At 45.2% G+C, this 22047-nt stretch overlaps 2 protein-coding genes across 6 annotated transcripts in view; one reads left to right on the top strand and one right to left on the bottom strand.

Moving 5' to 3' along the window:
- The window catches only part of LOC144101936 (uncharacterized), a 97198-nt gene that overhangs the window by 15929 nt on the left and 59222 nt on the right, over nucleotides 1–22047 (top strand). For all 5 annotated transcript variants that reach the window (XM_077635171.1, XM_077635170.1, XM_077635172.1 and 2 more), the window contains 3 exons: nucleotides 3124–3232; nucleotides 14839–15027; nucleotides 18688–20254. In XM_077635171.1, coding sequence (XP_077491297.1) covers nucleotides 3124–3232; nucleotides 14839–15027; nucleotides 18688–20254 — 1865 coding nt within the window. The remainder of the gene's footprint in view (nucleotides 1–3123; nucleotides 3233–14838; nucleotides 15028–18687; nucleotides 20255–22047) is intronic.
- On the bottom strand, nucleotides 15659–16311 carry LOC144101937 (uncharacterized). Its single transcript, XM_077635174.1, has one exon. It carries the CDS (start codon nucleotides 16309–16311, stop codon nucleotides 15760–15762), a length of 552 nt encoding a protein of 183 aa, XP_077491300.1. The 3' UTR covers nucleotides 15659–15759.

Here is a 22047-nt window from a genome sequence, read left to right as displayed (position 1 = left end):
TCTGGACTGACCGCTGCCTCTGGCCTGTGCCTGGACTGTACCGCTGGTTGTTCACGACGCTGTGCTTTGCAAGACGTTCCTTATTACAGTATTTTATTTTTTTTTATCAAACTTTCAGGCAAGTTTTGATGGTAAACACCTTCCAGGCGGCCAGAATCCTATCGTTGTATCCGTTATTTCGCCGATAATTGTATCGTTATATACGGTCTATTTTTACATAAGGGCAGTGGATATATTCGGATATATATATATAAGCGGTATATCTTGTATCGTTATAAGTGGATTACGCTGTATTCTAATATCGTAACGCAACATTTGAAACAAGAATACACTTAAAAATTGAAGGGCACACTTAAGGCTCTGCCTTAAAGGCATGACATGAGTGTTTTATACCCCTGTCACATGGCATTCCTCTAATGCCTTTCCAGCAAAGGCACCATTTTTCACCAAAGGAGCGAAAGCTTAAAGGAGCAGCGACGCAGCTACACGGTGCAGCCCAAAGGTGAAACTGTCGTTCAGACTTAGCACCTGCTGCTGTGCTCGAGGCGACTGAAGTGAGTCTTTTAAAATTAAAGTGGTGTATTCTGTTCATTCGTTGAGTTCAGACAATTTTTTTTTTCTGACTGCTTCCTTAAAAGAACTGCAACAACTACACCCTATCAGCAACAGCAGGTTTTGTGTATTAACTTGACCACCAGGGGCACTCCGTATTGCTGCAGCACTTTCACTGTCATGAAATCTGGGCATAAAATATAAACACCTGTACAAAAAGCAAAGTCAGACACACCTTTCGTATTAAAAAAAAATGTTTTCAAACATTGTTGGGTGTATCTATTTTTTTTATTGCTTTTACTCTTTGACGTTGGGTGGCACTACGATTGCAGGTTCTTCAAAGCCGCGTTTTTGGGCTCCAAAGGTCTCTGACTGGCACCTTCGCCTCCAAGGCCCTTAGCGGCAAAGGTGCAACATTTGTGCCGTGTCGCTGTACTCCTTACGCCTTTGGATATAAGGACCTGATTCTCAAAGGCCTTTGCGGTGCCCGTGTGACAGGGGTATTAGTTTGTTAACGCCCATATAAAGCCCTGCATAACCAAGCCATATGACCATGCCTTCGTGGTCTATTGGGGAATGTACAGCTAGGAATGGAAGGGTTCTGGAGAGTTTGATTCCCCCCAGCCTCCCATTTGATTTGAGAAACTGGAGTTGTCAGCTCCTCCCAATTCATCCATGTCACATGTCGTCACACAACCCTACGACCAATCTGTACCCAGCCATGCGAGCTGCCAGCTACCACCTGCCAGAACCATGCTCGTGTTTTTTCGCTTACAACGTTGACGCAGGATTTTCTGGAGAACGAGGCCTTTAATGCTATCATGTTTTTAAAAGCAGGCATCTAAAGTAGTTTAAGCGGGAAGAGGGTCTTGAAAGTAAAGTTGCTTATCAGTGAAGTCACAATTGTGAAGTTTTTCAAGGAGAATGTATTTTTTTGCATGCTAATTCCAAAGCATGCGAAACAGTAGGCCTTAAAATTAACGTGTAGGAAACCAAAGTGATGTTTAGCAGTCTTGCAAAGGAACAGCTGTTCACAACTGGTATCGAGGCGCTGGAAGTGGTTAAGGAATATGTCTACTTCGGGCAGGTAGTGGCCGCTTATTCTGATCATGAGAGGGAAATAACTAGAAGAATAAGAGTGGGGTGGAGCGCATATCAATGGCAGTTTACCAATATCCCTCAAGAGAAAAAAGTATAGAACAGCTGTATCTTACCAGTACTCACCTACGGTGCAGAAACGTGGAGGCTAACGAGAAGAGTTCAGCTCAAGTTAAGGACAACGCAGCGAGCCATGGAAAGAAAAATGATAGGTGTAACGTTAAGAGACCGCAAGCAGGAAGAGTGGGCGAGGTAACATACGCAGGTTAATAACAGCATAGTCGAAATCGGGAGGAAGAAATAGGCTTGGGCAGGGCATGTAATGCGAAGGCAAGATAACTGTTGGTCATTAAGGGTAACTGAGTGGATTTCAAGAAAGATCAAGCGTAATAGGGGACGGCAGAAAGTTAGGTGGGCGGATGAGATTAAGAAGTTTTTGGGGATACGATGGCAGCAGCTGGCAAAGGACAGGGTTAACTGGAGAGACATGGGAGAGGCCTTTGCTCTGCAGTGGGTGTAGTCAGGCTGATGATGATGATGACGAATGTAGAAGAATAAGAGTATGGTGGAGCGCATATGGGAGGTTCTCTCAGATCATAAGTTTGTGCCGAGGGCTTTCAGGAAGCTTTCAGGAAGCTCTCAAGGAGGCGGTTGTTACTGAGAAAGTGGGCATGTTTCAGTGGAGTACAAAGTACCCGGGGTTTTTTCCATCCCCAAAAAAGACATTCTTAGAATCGACAGCTATTATTCTCTTAGTGAGGCAATTTTTTTCCGTGTGGGACTCAGTTTGTCTATCATAACATTCAATTTAGATGATTGTATAGGCGTAATTTGCGCAGGAGCAGATGATTTGCTGGCATAAAAATTTTGGACATCTGGCTGTCTTTGTCAGTCGATATCGCAGCATCTAGGACAGATAGAGATGTCATTCATTTTCTCCCTACGGTAAGCTGAAGGCGCCATGTTTGCAATAACCAGAGCACAGTTTTGTTCAACGCCGCTTTAAGAATGGATAATTCTGCGACATTTATCAATTCGTGGCATTCACACCTTGAATGTTGCTATTCCAAGTGCTGTATAAATACTAATGAGGGTAAGGTAGAAAAAGGCCTTTGATTATTGCACTCTTTACTCATTAGATGACATTGCCATGTATTAAAAGTACGTTTTTATTGAGCCATTTTTTGTACTGATATAGTAATCAATCAGTAGTTAAAATTAATTACTGTAAGACCTAATTTATGAAGATAGCAATTTAAAATTTCAAATCAGCATAAACTCTGCGAGGTTATACAGTGTCATTAAGATTGGATTTAAAATTAAGGAAAATAGGTGTAAGACCAGTGTCCGCCCTTAAGTCTCTGTCAATGCAAAGAAAAGTGGGAGCAAGTAGCCACAGCACCTGTGCTCCTACCCCACCAGATCCTTGGCAACCCTTGCCACAAAGTGCTCTCTGGTTTTTGCCACACACAGCAAAAGAGGGAAGTGCATCTTCGTACGCTGCACGAAGCCGAACTTGGGCCTCGCGATGACGAGGGTGATAGCCTGGAGGTGTCACAGCTGTCCTCGTTGCTATTGTTGGGTGAGTAGAACTTCCCTGGCAAGTTGGCTGCAGTTTTTTTTTTTTTTTCAGGTTGGCGTTGGGCATGAAGTGCAACATTTCGTTGCCTTTTGAATCCTGTATGAATGCGTGGTGTGTGGTGTATTCCTGCGGGACTCAAAATTTTGGTGGTGGATGTCACTCTTCGGACCTGAGGGACGTTTTAGAATGCAGCTTTTAAGCGCCCGTTCGTGGGTTGAGCCGCGTCACTGTCGCCGCTGTTGGCATAATCGCGTGAACGAGAGTACTGTCACTCGCTCATGTGTGGTGCCAGAGTGGTGTCGTCCATCACCACTGCATGAGCGGAGGTAGGGTGGCCAGGGGAGGAGAGGTCTGTCAGTGGCGGCACGCACACCTGCGTGCTGCTTCCTTGCCGTTGGGCCACACTCTGCTCCATTGGTGCTGTGAAATGTGCTGCGCATAATAGATTGTCCACATTTGCCACGCCAGTCCCAGGCTAATTTGAATGTGCTTGATACGATGGTAGTCTCCAAATTTGATGGCACCGCTGTGGTTATGGTGCTCGGCTGCTGATCCGAAAGACGTGGGTTTGATCTCTGCCAGGGCGGTTGAATTTCGATGGAGGCAAAATTCTAGAGGCCCGTGTACTGTGCGATGTTGGTGCATGTCAAAGAACCCCAGGTGGTCGAAATTTCCGGAGCCTTTCACTACAGTATTCCTCATAACTTGAGTCGCTTTGGGTCATTAAACCTCCCTCTTGACCAAACTAATCCAAATTTGACCCGGGCCACTCACAAAATTTGGCCCACTCACAGGGTTAGTTGGAGAGACATGAGAGAGGCCTTTGTCCTTCAGTGGGCGTAGTCAGGCTGATGATGATGATGATTTGGGCAAAAATCGATGTCCAGGCTAATTCGATTGTGCTTGATACAATGATAGTCTCCAAATTTAGCCTACCGCCGAAATTTTACCTTTGAATTAGACCAGAATCGATGTCGAGACTAATTTGACCCGGGTCACTCCCAAAATTTGGCCCACCCACCCTCGCAATTCTGCCTGTGATTTGGACCAAACCATGTCCAGCCTAATTTGACCTTAGTCATTCCGTTGGTTTGATCTTGGTTTGAACTTTGAAAGGACTTGACATTTAAACGGACTCTAAAGCATGTTGTTTAACAATATTTGTGTGGTAGACTAGCAAGAACAGCTATCACTGGACCATTCGGTGTAATATAGTTAAACCATTGCTAGATTTTTTATGGCAATGGAACCCTGTTCACGGAGATTGTGTTGCCCAATATATTGGACCAGTTTTTCGCTGCTGGTTCTAAAAAGTATACGCATGAGGTGCTGTCCGGCTCTTCAGTTTGGCTGCAAGTGTTTCACTGCTTGATTGGAAGGTGTTTACGGTTAATCTATGCACAAGCACGGATTCCCGCACTGAATTGGGGTCTTGAATAATATTTGCATCATGAAAAAGAAAATTTTTTTGCAGTTTACGCAGATCTGTTTTTAACTGACGCGGTTTACTTATGGTCATGCACAGTCGCTTACTGCTCGCTCTGCGTACTTCGTGCTTGGCGATCGCAGCGTCGGTGATGTAGGGCATCAAGAACTTGGTGCTTGAGGGTGCAGTCACGGCTCGCGCGTTCGTATCATCCCGAGTGAGGTGTGGGTTGTTCGTAACTTCTGAACTTCTGCCCATTGCATACAGTGCATTCTGGTCAAGGCATTTCATGAATTCGTATCATCCTGAAATTCTGATCAACCGGGATTGTGTTACCGAGATTCTACTGTATACCAGCTGAACTCCAGACTGGAGGACATGGTGTCTTGCCCTCTGGCCTTTGCTTGCCATGTGCTGTTGTTGCACTCGGCATTTGCTAGAATCAAAATACTCGTATTGGTTTTGACTGTGCTCAATTTAATTGTAATTGGGAGGTTTTTAGATATTGCATCTACACCACCCTTAATGTTCCAAAACATTGTAGAAGCTGATGCACACAATGTACAGAGTGACCTGGTTGCACTGTGTAAAAGCGTCAGTAAATCACCTTGCATGGCAAGGTGATGGGGCTGCTTGCTGGTGGTATTGGTGAAATGAAATGGAAGTAGCTTTGTAGCCACATGAATTGTGTTGATGCGTGTTATTCAAGTAGAGGCTTTGCCATTCTGAGAGGAGGTTTTTCACTACAGTCTTTTGAATCTTTTTCATGACTCAAATTAAAATTTGACACCGCAGATGAGACATGTGCCCAACATAGGAGGCTTCTTTCTGGGCATAGATTCATGAACTCATTTTCTCCAATAATGCATGCGTAGATCGACGGACTCTCTCATGAGTAGACTCATTTGGGCTCACTCAGGTTTCTCCTTTGTAAGAAAAAAAAAAAAACTTTAACTTCAAACGTTCATCTCATGATCAGTCGTGAGTCCGGACATGCGTTCAGGTCATGGACTCAACCATGCATGAGTACAGACCCATATTAGGATATTCAATCAATCGTGAGTCTGGGTGCAGGCTCATGTTATGATCTGTTTTCGCAACGACGTTGTATGCTTTTTTTTTTTGTGATAGCATTTAGGTTGTTGCCTCACAAAAACCGCTTGGGTTCTCCGTAATGGAATTCCCTGATTTTTTTAGAATATCGTGACGTCATTAGCACCACCAAATTGAAAAATCTGAGGACTAGAATGTTTTAGTATCTTCGATTGCATTATCATGGCCTCGCTTAGAGGTCTCTATGCCTCTGAGCCAGGCCTGATCCAGGCTGTAAATCGAGAGACTGTAAATCAGGAGAAGTTGCTTAACTTAGCAAACCGTATTACCAGCTTTTTTTGGGTTTTACAGGAACATGGAAATAGTTACAGATAGAAACAGAAACAGTTGCAGGTAGAAATATAAAGTGGTGGAACTGCTGCGCCAAATCTGAAATCGTGCTACATGCTGCTACAAAATCGATTTCTTGCCTAGTTTTGCGCCATGTATGCGCCAAAACGCCGCTGAATAACTCTGCCGAGAGCAAAACCGAAATTCACTGTCGCGAAATCAAACATCTGCTTGAAACACATTCGTGCTGATTGGAAGAAAAAGGCGTGAAGAAAGTGTCCATCTTCATCCCTGCTGGTCATCGCTGCCGGAAGGACTACAGCGACCCCAGTGACATCATCTGAGCCCTATAAAATCCCGGTCCGTCCCTCAGCACCTTCCAGTGGGCTTGGCAGCATCGCCCGGAACACGATGCTAAACTTCGTGCTTTGCTTTGTACAGGTTTTGCTGGGACTGCTCAAAAACACCGGCGGCAATCCTTCACCCATCGACGGTTATGCCTGCAGCGTGACATCAGCAATACCGCTGCAGCACCTGCCTGATTGCTCGACAGACTCGCTACATCTGACAAGACTACCGCACGTGGAGAACTGCGCTGTGACGTGCACATTGGAGCGTCCGTTCGGCACTACAGCGACCGCAGTGACATCATCTGAGCCCTATAAAATCCCGGTCCGTCCCTCAGCACCTTCCAGTGGGCTTGGCAGCATCGCCCGGAACACGATGCTAAACTTCGTGCTTTGCTTTGTACAGGTTTTGCTGGGACTGCTCAAAAACACCGGCGGCAATCCTTCACCCATCGACGGTTATGCCTGCAGCGTGACATCAGCAATACCGCTGCAGCACCTGCCTGATTGCTCGACAGACTCGCTACATCTGACAAGACTACCGCACGTGGAGAACTGCGCTGTGACGTGCACATTGGAGCGTCCGTTCGGCACTACAGCGGCCCCAGTGACATCATCTGAGCCCTATAAAATCCCGGTCCGTCCCTCGGCGCCTTCCAGTGGGCTTGGCAGCATCGCCCGTAGCACGATGCTAAACTTCATGCTTTGCTTCGTACAGGTTGGTTAAAAACGACCTTCTGATGATTCTCTAAAAAGCAATTGTGTTTTTCTGGTGGTGCTGCCGAGCCCTGGCCTTGTTTGTCAATGCGTGACAGAATTGTTGCGCGTTATTTGTTTGCTGTTAAAACTCAGTGGCGACGTTGAGGAAAACCCTGGCCCAAATGCCGATAAAATAGAACAAATTCTTCTTACTGTCACATCCATAAAGGCTTCCCAGAATCTCTTAGAGACAGGTCTGCAAAGTGTGCAAAACCTTCTTTCCGAAATAGAAACTAGTCTTGCCTCCCTTCAGCTGTACAATGAAAAGGTACAAAAATGCGAGGAAGCCTTGAGTGCAATGGGCAAACAGTTAGAACAAATGAACAGCAAACTTGATGATTCTGAAAACAGAAGTCGCAGGAACAATATAATCATTTTTGGCATAGAAGAACACGAAGGCGAAAATACTGAGGAACTTGGAAAACGGGTCAAGAATGGCATATTCAAAGGCACTCTAGGCATTGATGTTAGATCTATCGAGCGTATCCACCGGCTAGGAAAAAGTAACGCAGATCAGGCACGGCCTGTCATACTCAGATTACACGACTTCTCCGAAAAGCTAAAAATCCTTCAAAACTGCTTCAAACTGAAAGGTAGCGACTGGTCAATCACCGAGGACTATTCCATACCGGTTCGTGAAGTACGCAAGAGGCTATGGCAATCATCCAAGATAAATCGAGACAACGGTGATAAGGTGGCTCCGATATTTAATAAACTAAAGATAAATGACGACCTGTACATGTGGGACAAAAGCGAAAACAAGCGAGTGCTGCTAAAGCATGCCGAGCGTGCACCAGCCAAAAGTGCCGCAGGTAGCAGCGACTGGCCACAGGCTTCAGCACCATTTACACTACTATGTTTCAATGCCAGAAGTATCGTTAACAAAACCGATAAATTTGAAGAACTGTTGTTGCTGTACTCGCCGGATGTAGTTGTAATAACAGAAACCTGGCTACATTCTGATATACATGACTCAGAAATAGTTCCAAGCTCCTACGCCTTGATCCGCTCAGACCGCGATGGGCGAGGAGGCAGCGTAGCCATTGCAATAAAAGAGAACCTCGTTTTCCAGAAAGAATGTGGCATACCAAACCATGAAAGTGTCTGGTGCACTGTCAACATTAAGGGCAACTTGGTACTAGTGCAAAGGTTATTCTAATTCACAAAAGCGGCAGCAGACTATCTGTAGATATGTATAGACCAATTTAATAAACTAGCTGCAGCTGCAAGCTATTAGAACATATGATCAACAAATCCATAACAAAGTTTTTGGAAGAAAATAACTTAATTTACAGCAGACAACAAGGCTTCAGAAAAGGACTGTCAACAATCACTCAGCTATTAGAAATAACAAATGATTTTGCACAAGTGATCCAAGTGATCGATTCCCAGCTTCAAGCAGATGCCATTCTGATTGACTTTAGGAAGGCATTTGATCGTGTTCTACATTCTAAATTAATTGACAAGCTCCGTACTATTGGCATTAACTCAAAAGTAATAACCTGGATAAAATCTTACCTCACAGGTCGCACGCAATATGTTGAAATGAATAATGCACAATCCGAACGATTGAACGTTTTCTCCGGGGTCCCACAGGGATCCGTCTTGGGACCGATCCTTTTCCTAATATATATCAACTATATCCATGCCTGCGCTGTACCTGGAATAACAATAAGGCTTTTCGCTGACGACTGCGTTCTGTACACTACGGTGCGTAGACCGGATGACCAGTTAAAATTCTTCTGTAAATAACATTGCCAGGTGGTGCGAATCATGGGGAATGGAAATTAATATCAACAAAACGTCTTGCATCTCATTTACCCGTAAAAAAGTGCCTCTTGCATATTCTTACAATTTATCAGAATCTAACATAATGAGGGTGGATACGGTGAAATATTTAGGCGTTACATTTACCCATAAGCTAAGCTGGAACACGCATATATCCAACACGTGTGCAAAAGCATTCAAGCAGCTCGGGTTCCTCCGTGGAAAACTGTCAGCAGCTCCTCCTCATGTAAAGCTAACAGCCTATAATACCCTCATAAGGCCCATCCTTGAATACGGCACCATCATTTGGAGCCCCCATCAGTCTTACCTCAGCGAACAACTCGAAAAAATTCAAAATAAGGCCCTCCGGTTTATTTATTCCTGCTACTCACGTCATGACAGCGTATCTTCCCGGCGAGGTAAAGCGCGTATCCCTACCCTTGCTTGTCGGCGACGCGTTGCTTCGATGAAGTTTCTTATTCTTTACAATGATCGCATAAGACTTGATTAAAATCAGTACATCAAGGCACCTTATCATCGTTCGAAGCGATTGAACCATGAAAACTGCATCAGACCCATCCCAACGCGATGTAACACATATAAATTCTCATTTTTTTCCGTTAGCCATTGAAGAATGGATTAATCTGCCTCACGAATTCATGGACAACGTCTCTTTTGATATCTTTTTGGAAAACCTAGTCGTTTTTTGAAAAACAGAATTTGCAATGAAAAGAGCAAAAGGAGGAAAAAAAAGAAACCTCCTACGATGTCTTGGGGTATTCACCGCGAGTGTTCCGTTTAATATCATTTTTTCTTTCTCTTAGTTGTGCCTTTTTGACTATCGTGTTGACCTGATTTATCGCTTCGTGGTTTCGTCGTTCTCCTTTCCAGTGTTTTAAATGCATCGACATGAGCGTGTACAGCAATGCGCATGTCCTTTGACCGTTGATGGTCTCAGCCTACTTGCTATGGTCTTTTCTACTGCAGGCACATGTTTTGTATCTCGTGTATGTTGTACTGGATATGCTATTGGTTTGTATAATTGTCCCATTATTTTGGCCACTCCTGTAAGAGCCTAACTAGGCATACAGTATGCTTAAATAAATAATAAATAAAAACAATAGACAGGAAATGCTCGCCATGGTGCTGTCATCAAGAAAAGAGAAGAAATAGCACCTAAGAATGGTATCACTTTAATCGCTTTGTTGCATATCTCGTTATGTTTTCCCTCTGAATAAAAACGGCTTTATGTTTAGCAAATTTTTTTTTGCTTTTATTTTTTGTTTGCTTATTTTTTGGGGCTTTTTAAGGAAAGGACAGCACTTTAGACTGAATTTGGGCTTGAAGCTTGTTTTTGCATAGCTATGGTCGTCATAAACACCTGAGCTTGGCTGTTCCAGAAATAGAACACGCGAGCTACAAAACTTGAAATTGCTGCTACAAACTGCGATTTATTCTGCTACAAAAGCTGCTACAAGAAGCCAGTTGCCAGTTCCACCACTGAATATAGAAACAGTTACAGAAACATGCCTCCCATATGCGTGGTAAATAAACCGTATTGATTTCCTTTGGACGCTTTCAAGTGTGTAATATCTGTTTTAGTGTGCGGGTCCCAGACAACATTGGTGTATTGGTGCAGTGGCCGTATGAGAGATGCATATTGCCAATTTCGTCTTGCTGATGCAGTGCTTTAGGTGGCGCTTTAATAACCAGAGCTTTTTGAATGCTGCTGAAACAACGGATTTAATATGTATGCTCCAGTTCAAGTTATCGTTACTTCGAGGTGTTTCATTTGCTCAAATGGGCTTATCGGAAGGCTGCTGGTTTGGTAGGTGCACAGAAGTGGTTCTTTCTTTTACGGTATGGAAACTGCTTTTAGGTAGTCACTTAAATGTGTCTGGTCTTCGGCAGATGTAATGCTTAGGTGTATAACACAGTCGTCAGTAAAGAATCAACAGCGCACTTGTGAAGTGAAGGACAGGTCGTTCAAATAAATAAGGAAGAGAAGCGGCCCAAGGACTGAGCCCTGGGCGACTCCTGAAAGGACTGGTGTTGATGTGGAATTGGAATCTGATATCTGAACAAACTGGTGTCGTTGTTTAAGGTGAAAGTCTAGGCACTGCACGACTTGCTGGTTGTTCAATAACATCGTTATTTTTAACATGTTTCAGTGTGATACCCGATCAATGAAAATTAAGTCTAGCTGTTCATTATTTTCTAGTGTCATCATAATTTCATTTGTGATATGAATCAGCTGCGTCACTTTCGATAAACTTTCCTGAAAAAAAGTGCTGCCCTCTAGAAATGAGCTTATATGCTTTAAAAGAAAGTGTTCCTACTAGAAGTACATAGCTAAGAAAGTGACCTCTAGTTTTTCACGCAAAGCTTAGCACCTTATAAATATGGACCTTAGCCATTTGCCAATCATTTGGAGCTTCTGTCTTTCAGTGAAGATAGCGAACAGGTATTCAGTGCATATCTGTAGAGGAAGGCATTTTGGATGTCATCGGGTCCAGATGAGTTTTTTGATGTCACCGCACATGATAACATGACAGCAAGACTACAACGCTTAGTATGTTCATTAAAAAAATTATGCAGGGCTTCTAGCACTGAACTCTCAGCCGTCGGCTGGTAAACGGCTCCGACTAAAAGGCTGAGCTGGAAAAGATGGAAACCTACCCAGACTATTTCAGTGTTCATGTGGCAAGCTATAAGTGTGTAGTCTATTCCTCTCCATATCACGATTGCCCACCTCCCCTCCTTGAAGTGCGGTCGTGACAAACGATATCGTATTGATTAGGTAGGTTAGCTTAATTCGGGATTGTATCGTGAAACCACATTTCTGTAATAACAGCAATGTCGCGGTCGCGTGTAAAAATGAGGGTTTCAAGCTCGTCGCATTTTTTTTACTATGTGCATGTATTAAGGACGGGAAATTTGTTCAAGGTCGGTTTGTTATTGCTTTTCCTGAGTTCTGCATGACACTTTTTGCGCCGCCATTCCTGGATTGGTTCTGTCACGTGGAAGCACAGAGCACTTTTTCTTCTCGGGCATCGTCCCATACAGTTTCACGTTTATTTTAACTTTGTCAGATGTAAGCATGACTTAGGCACTATTCTTACTCTGTTCTTTCTTGCTTTCCCAAAGCTTTTTTCGTATTGATTGAACGCAAGGCTTTTGAAAAATGCTCCGATATACTGTATCACGAGTTTTTCAGGTTGCTGCAGTTCTTGAGGATTTTCGCCTTGTCCCTCCCGTCAACTAGATTAAATATAACTGATCTGCATCTGTCCTCGGACGGCCTTCCGATTTTGTGGATATGTTCAGAGCCACATGTGAAATTTTGAGCAAGTCCAAAAGAATATCCTTGGATACCGTTTCCTCAAGGTTCTGGTGTTGTTCGTCCTTAGTTGCCTTAATGCTGAACACAATTAGGTTGTTCCGCCTACTTGTATTTTCTGGATCATCTACCTTCATCAGCAGACTGCCGACAGTTTTCTGTAGCGCGTCTACTTTTGACATATAGTCAATAAATGTTGTGGAAAGATCAGTATTTTTTTTTTATGCTTCGCCTCCTTGCGCCGTAGCACTGCAATGATGCCAATGTTACGAATAGCTATTGCTGCATTTCGGTTTATGTTGCGTGACGTGGCGTAAATCATGGGAGAGACAGGGGGGATCTTGACCCCTCTTCACTTAGGGTAGGGGAACACAGTGCATGCGTCCCCCCCCCCCCACCCCTCCCCCCCCCCCCCCCCCCCCCCTTACTTCCCCTGGTTGATTCGTGCCGGAACTACTCAGTCGGCACCGAATGATATGGCAGCACACCCAACATGGGGAAGCTGCAGGAGCGAGGAGGCCTCTTTCCTTGCACAGAATGGCTCAGCAGAATCAGGTGTTCAAAAACCAGTGCTGTCATAATTGCAATCTGCCAACAAACAGAGGACATGCCATGGTAATGTGTGGTTGTATTTAACTTCAAGCATCTGCTTTTCTGGCATCCAGTCAATTTGTGATTGAGACAGGCGTTATGAAGTGTAGTCCTGCACATTCGAGGGTCGGCACCACACAAACCCTTGAAGCTTTTTCGGGGCCTTTCTCTTGTTTGGACCTGGCAAGTGTTTTAACAGTGCGCAAGACTTGCACTGACAGGTGTGACTCTCACCTTGGCAGCCATCTTTAATTAAAAAAAGGAAAATAAGTAAAACACATTAAGCAACGTCCACTGCCATCACTTTCAGTTTCTTAAAGCTGCTGATCCGATTAGAAAATTGTAAATGTCCCTTCAACCATATCCAGCCCACGCCTCCGAGTCAAAAGCGGAGGTAGAAGAAAACGTGCTTTGGGCGATGATACCATGTGTAGCGACAGTATTTTGTAAATATGCGATGTGGGGAAGCTGGCGCAGTGAGCTTACGAAGCGTAATTTTGAGGCTTGATATTTCGAACCACAATGCCAAATCAGAGAATTAAAAAACTGGCCTCTGCCTCGATGTCGGCAACCTTCAATTTCGCAGTATATTCTTGTGCCCTGAAACCAAAGATTTAAAAGTTGATTAGTTAATCGTGAATTAATCTTTTTTTAGTTGAACTCTACGTGTGCAGAACGTCTGCCTTGCTGTACCATCCAACTGCGCAGATCGCACAGACTTATTACTCATTGTTGATAAAATAAAGATCTGTATATATTAAAAAAGATCACCTGGTATATCATGGCCGTATTTCGGTGTGTTGACCGTGCTTATTTATTTAATCTATCTGCAACACCACTTTATATAGTGCCTGTGTGAGCCGTCGAGCAAAATATGTGATGATGATTGTGTCTATTGTAGCATTTGTGTCGCTCTCCCAGTGGAAAGATAGTGTTATGCGGCCCAAGGCGAGAATGACGCAAGAACAACCCGGTCGCAGCACACAGGTTGAGAGCACGAGGCCCGCACACAGCACAGCACTGAGCACCCAATCCCGGAGCATGCGCATCTCCGAGACACTTCGTTCACCTCGTCTTCATTCACAATATCTGTTGCAATTGTTTCGACTCCCCGTATTCAGCCCATTTGTATGTTTGCACATGGGTGGTTGGTCACTAAATGTATAATTAGACTAGAATTCACGGAACTTTAAACATAGCCGGAAATTGTATTATCCGGGAATGTATGATCGGGAGAAAGATGGTGGAACTCTGTGGGTCATTTTTAATGCCAGAGATTTTCAGTGTATGAACCTGGAAATCATATGAACCGGGAATGTGTCAACGAGGATTTTACTACTTTATCTCACAAGTCGTTTGCACCACTGTGAAGGCTCTGGCAATCAGAATCAAGCAGAACGGTGTGCTCTACAAGATGTGTTCCTCCTTGGCTGGTGGCTCCATCCTGGGAAGGAAACGGCACCAGTGCCCAGCTGCTGTACTTGCGAGACTCGACGGACGCCTTGTTTAGGAATGACTGCACACCGCTGTGCTGCCGGCCTCCTCAGTGGACTTTCTCTGCTAATTTAACCTGGGAATGAAACGCATGCAGCTTTTCTTAACCACCATCCAGAACTGCCTTTTCAATTATTACAACAATTGTTTAAAACGTACTCACAGTAATGCTCAGGTATTTGAGGGACTATTTGTTGTCATCCTGAGTGGACAAGAGAGCTCTACCATGCACAGTGCTGCAAATGACTTGTGAGATGAAGTATAGTTGCGGGTCTTGTTACAGCTCCCGGGGTCGTATCACCCGGAGGATAGAGAGAATTGCTAGTAACACCTGAAGTTCTGCAAATTGTACCATCGTGTCATCTTGAAATTCATGTCTGCCATGATCGTATCAACGAGATTTTGCTGAATGTGAAATGGAGTGTAGTAGTTGGAGCCTGCTGAGATGTTGCCTTTATTTTTGCTCTATTTCATTTTCTTTGTGTCACGGTGTTGGCAGGTGGCGGGGCTCCACCCATGCCTCCCTCCGTCCCCCTTGGGACAAGGCTTGGTGGAGCAGTGTCGGGCGCCACCACGGACACGGGGTCCTCGGCAACGTTGGTGCCCAGCAGCCCAAACTCGGACCGCAAGGAGGACGATGCCGACAGTTGGTCGTCCAGTTCCATCGCCCTCTCTCTGGCGAGTGAGGGTAGGTCTGGTGGAGAAGGGGCATCATTAGTAATATCACACGTATGTCGTCCAGACGGTTATTCAGCGCCCCGTGAAGGATCGCAGTGGTGGAACTGCTCGTCTGCTCGGGGGTTCTGTCACATCAGCAAAACAGCAGCGAAGACAGCGCTGGTTCATGGGGCTGTGCAAAGTGCTCGCTGATGTCCCGTTTGTTCGTTTATTTTTTTTTTTCCTCGATGGCCTCGCTACAGGATGCCTACACGAGTTGTGTGTGTGAAATACACTTCTCAGTGTTCAGTAGATCCAAAGTGTTTTACATAAACCAAAATGCCATGAAATCAGATTGAATAGCAGTTAGAGCATACCAGTGGACTTCCTTTAAGACAAACTTGAAGGGACCAGTTCTGAGCAGGACAGTTCTGAGCAGGAGTGCGCTGTATTTTTAAATTCCTAGTTACATTGCATGTGCCATATTTAACCTTGCTGAGTAGAAAGAAGTTCTTTGCACTTTGTTTATTTCGCTTTTTGCCATTACAGAAAGCGTGGGTGACGAAATAAAAGTGGTTCACAATAACCGCTTGACGGGCTTCGTCACCCGAAAAAGTCGACGATGACAGCTGCGGCATACAAATAACAATTCACATCTCAAACAAAACAGATTGTGCTATAATGCAGGTAGGGGGTTAGATATATTAAACAATGACAAGGAAAAAAAAAACAGTCGACATATGTATTTCAGTACTAATACAACCTAATCAATAAAAGTTTCACGAAGTGCACGAAAAGACATTGTGTTTATATTGTTATAAAGAGAAGAGTTCAAACATCTTGGTAGTATATATTTCAGCATAGCAAAACCATAGTTTGTTCTACATCTGGGTACCGAAAACATTTCAGCGTTTCTAGTGGTATACGGCGTGTTGTGTGGTACCAGCTGCACAATACGGGACAAAAAGGGGTCATCTCTTGCAGTCTGTTTTTTATAAAAACAGGCAAACCTGTACTCAAACAACCTAGGAACTGGAATTATTTTGTATTTTATTCGAATGGGGCGAGTTGGGGCGTCATAGCAGGAATTTGTAATGACTCGTAGCATTTTCTTCTGTTGAAGAAAAAGTTTTTGCAAATCGGACACTGTAGTATTTCCCCATACCAAATAGCAGTACCCTAAGTATGAAAAAAAGAATGCATAGTAAAGGTCAAGTTTTGTCTTTGTAGGTAAGATATATTTATGGCGAGAGACGATACCTATGAATTTAGAGAGCTTGATGCAGACCTTGTTTATGTGAGCATCCCATGACATTGATGGGGTAAAGTCTACGCCAAGTGATGTGAATGATTCAACATATTCAATTTGTGCGCCACTGAAAAAGACAGGCGGTGCATTCTCTACCAACTTGCCCTTAGCATGAAATATTATCGCCGTTGTTTTTTCCTTATTTACTGTCAAGGAGTTTGAGGATGACCATTCCTTCAGAGTAGTCAATACTAAGTTCGCTGAATTGGTTAATGTCAGTGGAGGAACAGAACAAAGTGGTGTCATCAGCATAAATAGTAAATTTTATCTCGTTGCTTATATTAGTGATGTCATTTATATATAAGTTAAAAAGTATAGGACCCAAGAGACTACCCTGTGGCACTCCATTTGAAATTTGTAGGACATCAGAGCGGCAGTTATTGATGACAATATATTGTGAACGCGAGGACATATATGACTTGAAAAGGTTGAGGGCATGGCCACGTATACCATAATGTTCAAGTTTTGCAAAGAGGGTGTTATGATTGAGGGTATCAAACGCCTTGCTGAAATCTACGAAGCAATTTTCTTTTTACTGATTCATGATTAAGCTGAGTGCTGGCAGTATCTTTGCACGCTTCAGGTTTTCATGCCAGCCATGAATAAGTGATGATATACAAAAGGGTGTTGGCATCTCTCATAGCCTGAGTCGCTTTGGAACGTTAAACCCATATAAACCAAACCAAAATAAACCAAGCAAAAGGGTGTTGGTCACATCTAGACTGGCATCTCTGTGGTTTCCAGGTCGTACTTCCTGCTCAGCTTCATATAAGCAGTGTGCCTCTAGCTGAGTGGGATTTTTTTTTTTGAGTGCATTGTCATTAGAAGGATCTCTGCAAGCAGAAATGACTACCGGCTGTCTTGCCAGTAGTGAGTGGCAGGTGGCATGCTGGCTGTCGGGCTATGAACGAGCTTATTATACTACCTTGGATGTAATGAACCTTAGTATTCACCTCTGATATAACGACCTTTCGTGTGCTAACCTTTGATATAACGAACCTAAGTATGTCACCTCAGATGTAAGGAACTTACCGTATTTGCACGATTGTAAGTCGACTCAAATGTAAGTCGACCCCCACATCACATTTTTGAAAAAGATACAAACTTGGAGGTCGTTTATGCCTGGCCTTTAATAATAGAACGCGATAGCACTATCCTCCGGCCTCCACTTATCACCAGCCGCTGTCGGCTGCTGCGCGTGGGCGCGCCCGTGGGCACATTTCAAAAGTATTAGTCACTGGACTACTCGTCCACACTTGCGCCATCATCCAACTAGCGCTGCCATCGTGATCACTGCTGCGATCCCATAGCTCGTCATTCTAACATCGTCGTGCTGCGAAATCCCGCACTTCGCAAACAGCCAAATCATGACATCGTGTGCAACAGCTGAAAATTTTGCCTCGCTGCAGTTGCCACACCTGAATCACCTGTTGCGAATGTTGAACTTACGGTCCGGCGCTCACTTGTTTGTTTCTTCGGCGTAAAGAGTGACAGCCATCTTGAATGTAGCCGTAAACGAGCGCCGGTCGCTTACCACACCCGGAGCACAAATGACAAATGACGAAGCACTACATTAAAAGCTTGTGAAACGCAGCTGACGTGGCCGGCAGTAGTCAAATGCGTCAGAGCCACAGAGAAACTACGCTTGAGTGGCATTCGCTCTTCCGTCGGCTACTGACACTCCCCGGCGCCGCTGCAGTTCCGAGTGGCGGTGTCGCCGCGATTGGAACAGCGGCCCTTCCATCAACTATCGACGCTTCCTTGAGTGCCGAGTGCGCGGTTGAAAGTTGAATGTGAAAGTTGAAAGTTTGAAAGTTGAAAAACTTGAATGACGCCTATTTAGAGTAGAATGCGAAAGCATTATCGGGCCGCCGCTTATCAGCAGCCGCAATCTGCGGCCACGTGTGAGGAGTGGTCTGGTGCCGGCTTGCTGCTTATCGACGGCCACCATCGGCCACTTCATGCGGGGTGAGGATGCCGGTTCTGCACATTAGCAGCTGCTCAAGGCCAACCAGCACTAAGAGCGATGCGATGGAGCCGCGCAGCAAAAATGCAACCATGCTGTAGCATGTCTGATATCTCGTTTGTCTCGACTTTGTTTATGGTGCGATGCTTTGGTTTCAATTCCCCCCCCCACTTCGGATTTTCAAATTTTGAAAAATAGGTCGACTTACAATCATGTAAATATGGTATGAGCCTGGACCTTTGATGTAGAGAACCTACGTGTACCTATGTGGATATAACGAACTCTAGAATATCAACTTTAGATATAACGAACATTTGGCTGTAACACATTCAAACGATCCACCAAGTATTCAACGAGTGCATTTTTTACGTATTTTGGGCAGTTGCGGTTAAAGAATCATTCATTGTCTCATGCAGTTCCTCAAGTGGACATAGCAGGACCACCTGTGGAAAAGGACTTGGTTGCAAGCACCAATGTGAAGCCAGTGACAACACTGCTGACAATGTCTATTGTGACCCCTGTGACGACGCCCATGACAGTGCCCGTTGCAACACCCATTACGACACCTGTGGAGATGCCCACGGTCACGTCGCCAGCTGGGGAGCCTTGCTTTTCCTCTAAATTGTGTTTGCCTTCCCTGTGCCAGTCACCAGTGACAACACTGGTGACATCAGTGGTGAATCCTGTGATGACGCCCATGGAAATGCCCACGGTGACACCGGTCACATCACCAGTCACGGAGGGTTGCTTTTCGACCAAACTGTCAGTGCCCTCCCTGTGCCGGTCACGATCGTTCGTAGTCGAGAGGCCATCCCTGGCCCTCCTGCTGTGGAAAGAACGGTGCAGGGACGGTAGCAATGCCCTGGATGGTGTCAATGTCAAGATTGTTGGTGAGCCCGAGAAATCTTCCAACAGGGCCTTGTTCCAGGAGAACCCAGAAAGTAGTGGAATGCACACAGCTGGGGAGCCAGCTGATGTCGTACAAAGCTTGGGAGTTTCACAAGCGTTTGTGGCAAGGGATTGGAGTGGGGTTAGCAGTGAGGCCGGCATGCGGACGGATGACTGCAGTGTCGGTGACAGCAGCGGCCAAACAGGCCACGCTAAGACCTCACCTGAAAGTGTCCAGGCAGCCTTTGCATACGACTGTAGTTATCCAGAATTGTATTTACTCATGGGTGGGAACACTGGTGCCCAGAAAGAAACACCTACAGTTCCTGGGCCTCTAGAGGTTCCTGGTAAAACTGGCCAAGCACAGAGTTTGCTGGATAAGTGTAGCAGTGTTGGTCCGCACTTTGTGTCTCATGTGTTCAAAGACTACATGGGGGGTCCGGCTCAGATGGACACTTTTGCTGCACATGAAACTGTGAGAAACATTTTTAATGTTCCTGTCAGCAGTTCTTCCAACCTCACCAGGTGGAATGGGCCATCAAGTTTTCTTGCATGGAATCCCTTTGATGGAATCACCATTACCAAAAATCCATCACACACTAAGGACGATGCTGCCGACAATACCCTAAACGATGTCCCTAACGTGCCGAAGGAGGATGATTCGGCGGAGGAGACTGCAGCTGACGACATGTTTGCCGATGCCTTGGATGATGGAGGTGAAGAATTTGCGCCTGCCTCCCCAGTTAGTTTTGTGCCCAAGAGCAAAACTTTTCCCACTGCATGGAGCTCACCAAAGTCTGGCATAACCTTTGTTAATGACTCGTACCAAGGTGACTGCTTTTTTGTGCCAGTGTCGACCAGTCCCAACCGGCACTCGCTCTCTTCTTCAAGTGGAAGTGCCCACTCATCGTTCTCTGTGGAGAAGGACTTGGCAGCCCTCAACTCCTCCTGTGATGCAGAGGACGAAGAACAGTACGAAGATGCAGATGAGCCTCATGATGAACGTGCCAACACGCCTGAGCATGTCAGCAGTGTGGAAAGTGCTGAAAGCTCATGTCACGAATTTTCTGCAAGTTCCTGCAGCCGGCAGCTGAAGTGAGTTGAAGTTTCATGATAATTCTTCATATGCTGCATGTAATGTGCCCAGCTTATGCACTGTCTCAAGCATAATGTCCTCAAACGATGCCCTCAACTGACTGGCACTCATGTTTTTGAAGCAGTGCTGAACTGTGGGGGTGCTTGGCAGTAGAACGGTTTAGGTTACCGTACAGGGTGAGCAAAAAATTTACGAAAACACGAAAAATCTGAAAAGGAACTATGGTGGCAGGTGTGTCACCTAGGTCACCTGACCTTGTGAGGTTATCAGAATCTGCCCACTGGATTCTGAGCACACTGACCGCCGTGGCAGGTAGCATTTAAATTAATGTTTGGTCGAGAGGATGCTCCAGGTGAGCAACGTTTGTCTTGCAGGCCCCACCGGTGGCTGTGTTTGACACTGCCAGGGCTGTGGCGCATTGCTTAACTGCTGCACCACTGTGCCAGGAGGGGTATGAGGACTCCAAGGAATCTATGAATGTAAAGTACTGAATGGCCACATCTGTATACCTGGGCGTTAAACCATTAACACTATTATGTCTCGCCCTTAAGGCGGACCTTAAGTGCCCCTTCCATTTTTTCGGGGGGCTGCACACGGGTGAAACTGAAGCCTCATGACTGGAGAGATAGTGCTAGCCACATCTACGAGTTTGTGTCGCACAGCGGCGCGTCTGTCGCATGTTTTCTATCCGCTCGCTGGTCTCACGTAGACGCTGCGGAAAGAACATGCGACACCTATGCTGCCATGGGATATGCGCTCTCTTCAGCCAGTGGCAACAAATATGGCACCTTTGAAAATATAAAAACTGAAGGGCTGAGGGGTGGGCAACAAACCTAGTGTGACAAAAGACAGAGTGGTAGATGAAAGAGGATAATCCTTTCCCTCTATGGTCGGGGATACACCCCTCTCTCCATGGTGGTGCCGCTCCCTGCTTTGTCACGCTAGCAGGTCATAAAGAATCAGCCAATGTCAGTGGCTGGAAGGGAGTCCTTTGATGAGGAGAAGCCACTGTGTTTTTGAGTTGTATCAGATAAGATATAGAAGTGCACCTCCCGAATGGTGCTTCTGGACTAATGTTAGGCACTGTCCATGTTAGCAGTGCCCCGGGACGCCATTGCACATTCCAAGGGGCAGCTATGCCATGGAATACCTTTGTGGTGTATACGTAAAGGTGGCCACGCCAAGCTCAGATTGATTAACTGAACTTTCTTTTAAAGGGGCTCCGAAACACCTTCGCAGGAGAGCACGTCAACTCGCTCAATCACTTTATTGTGTTGTCATGAACATCTGAGCCATATAATACTCCTACACGCACTTGAGAATCCACACTCATGTGCAAAAGTTGGCAAGCCCTTTCCAGCAACTTTTTCATGCTCGCACCTTCCTCTGTTACACGCTCCTGCATATATCCGTTCAGAGACGGCTGTTGCTTAGATTCTTTCAGTCGTCACTCAGCTACCATGGCTGCGGCCAGTAAGTCGTGTAGCTCCGGCGGATCAGGAAGCTCCAAACCGGGCGATGGGGCTGGCAGAGGAGCACTGACCTTTCAGCATGCAAAAAGTGGTGAGAGGAGAAGGAAAGGCACGAAGGCGCTGAAAATCAAATTTTGACTGTTTGTAATTCGGCTTCTACAGAGCAGATTAAAAAAAATTCTTGCTGGAAGATATTCGTGAATCAGCGCCCTTAAACATCCCAGGCACACCACAACTTTTGGAGCCCCTTTCGGAGCCCTTTTCCGAGTCCCTTTAATACTTAATACTAGTGCTTCTTTAGTTTCATTTTCTTTGTGCAA

This window comes from Amblyomma americanum, chromosome 8 (genome assembly GCF_052857255.1).
Source record: "Amblyomma americanum isolate KBUSLIRL-KWMA chromosome 8, ASM5285725v1, whole genome shotgun sequence".
NCBI lineage: Eukaryota > Metazoa > Arthropoda > Arachnida > Ixodida > Ixodidae > Amblyomma > Amblyomma americanum.
The sequence above is the reverse complement of the archived record's forward strand: the minus strand, read 5'-3'. Positions and strand labels throughout refer to the sequence as shown.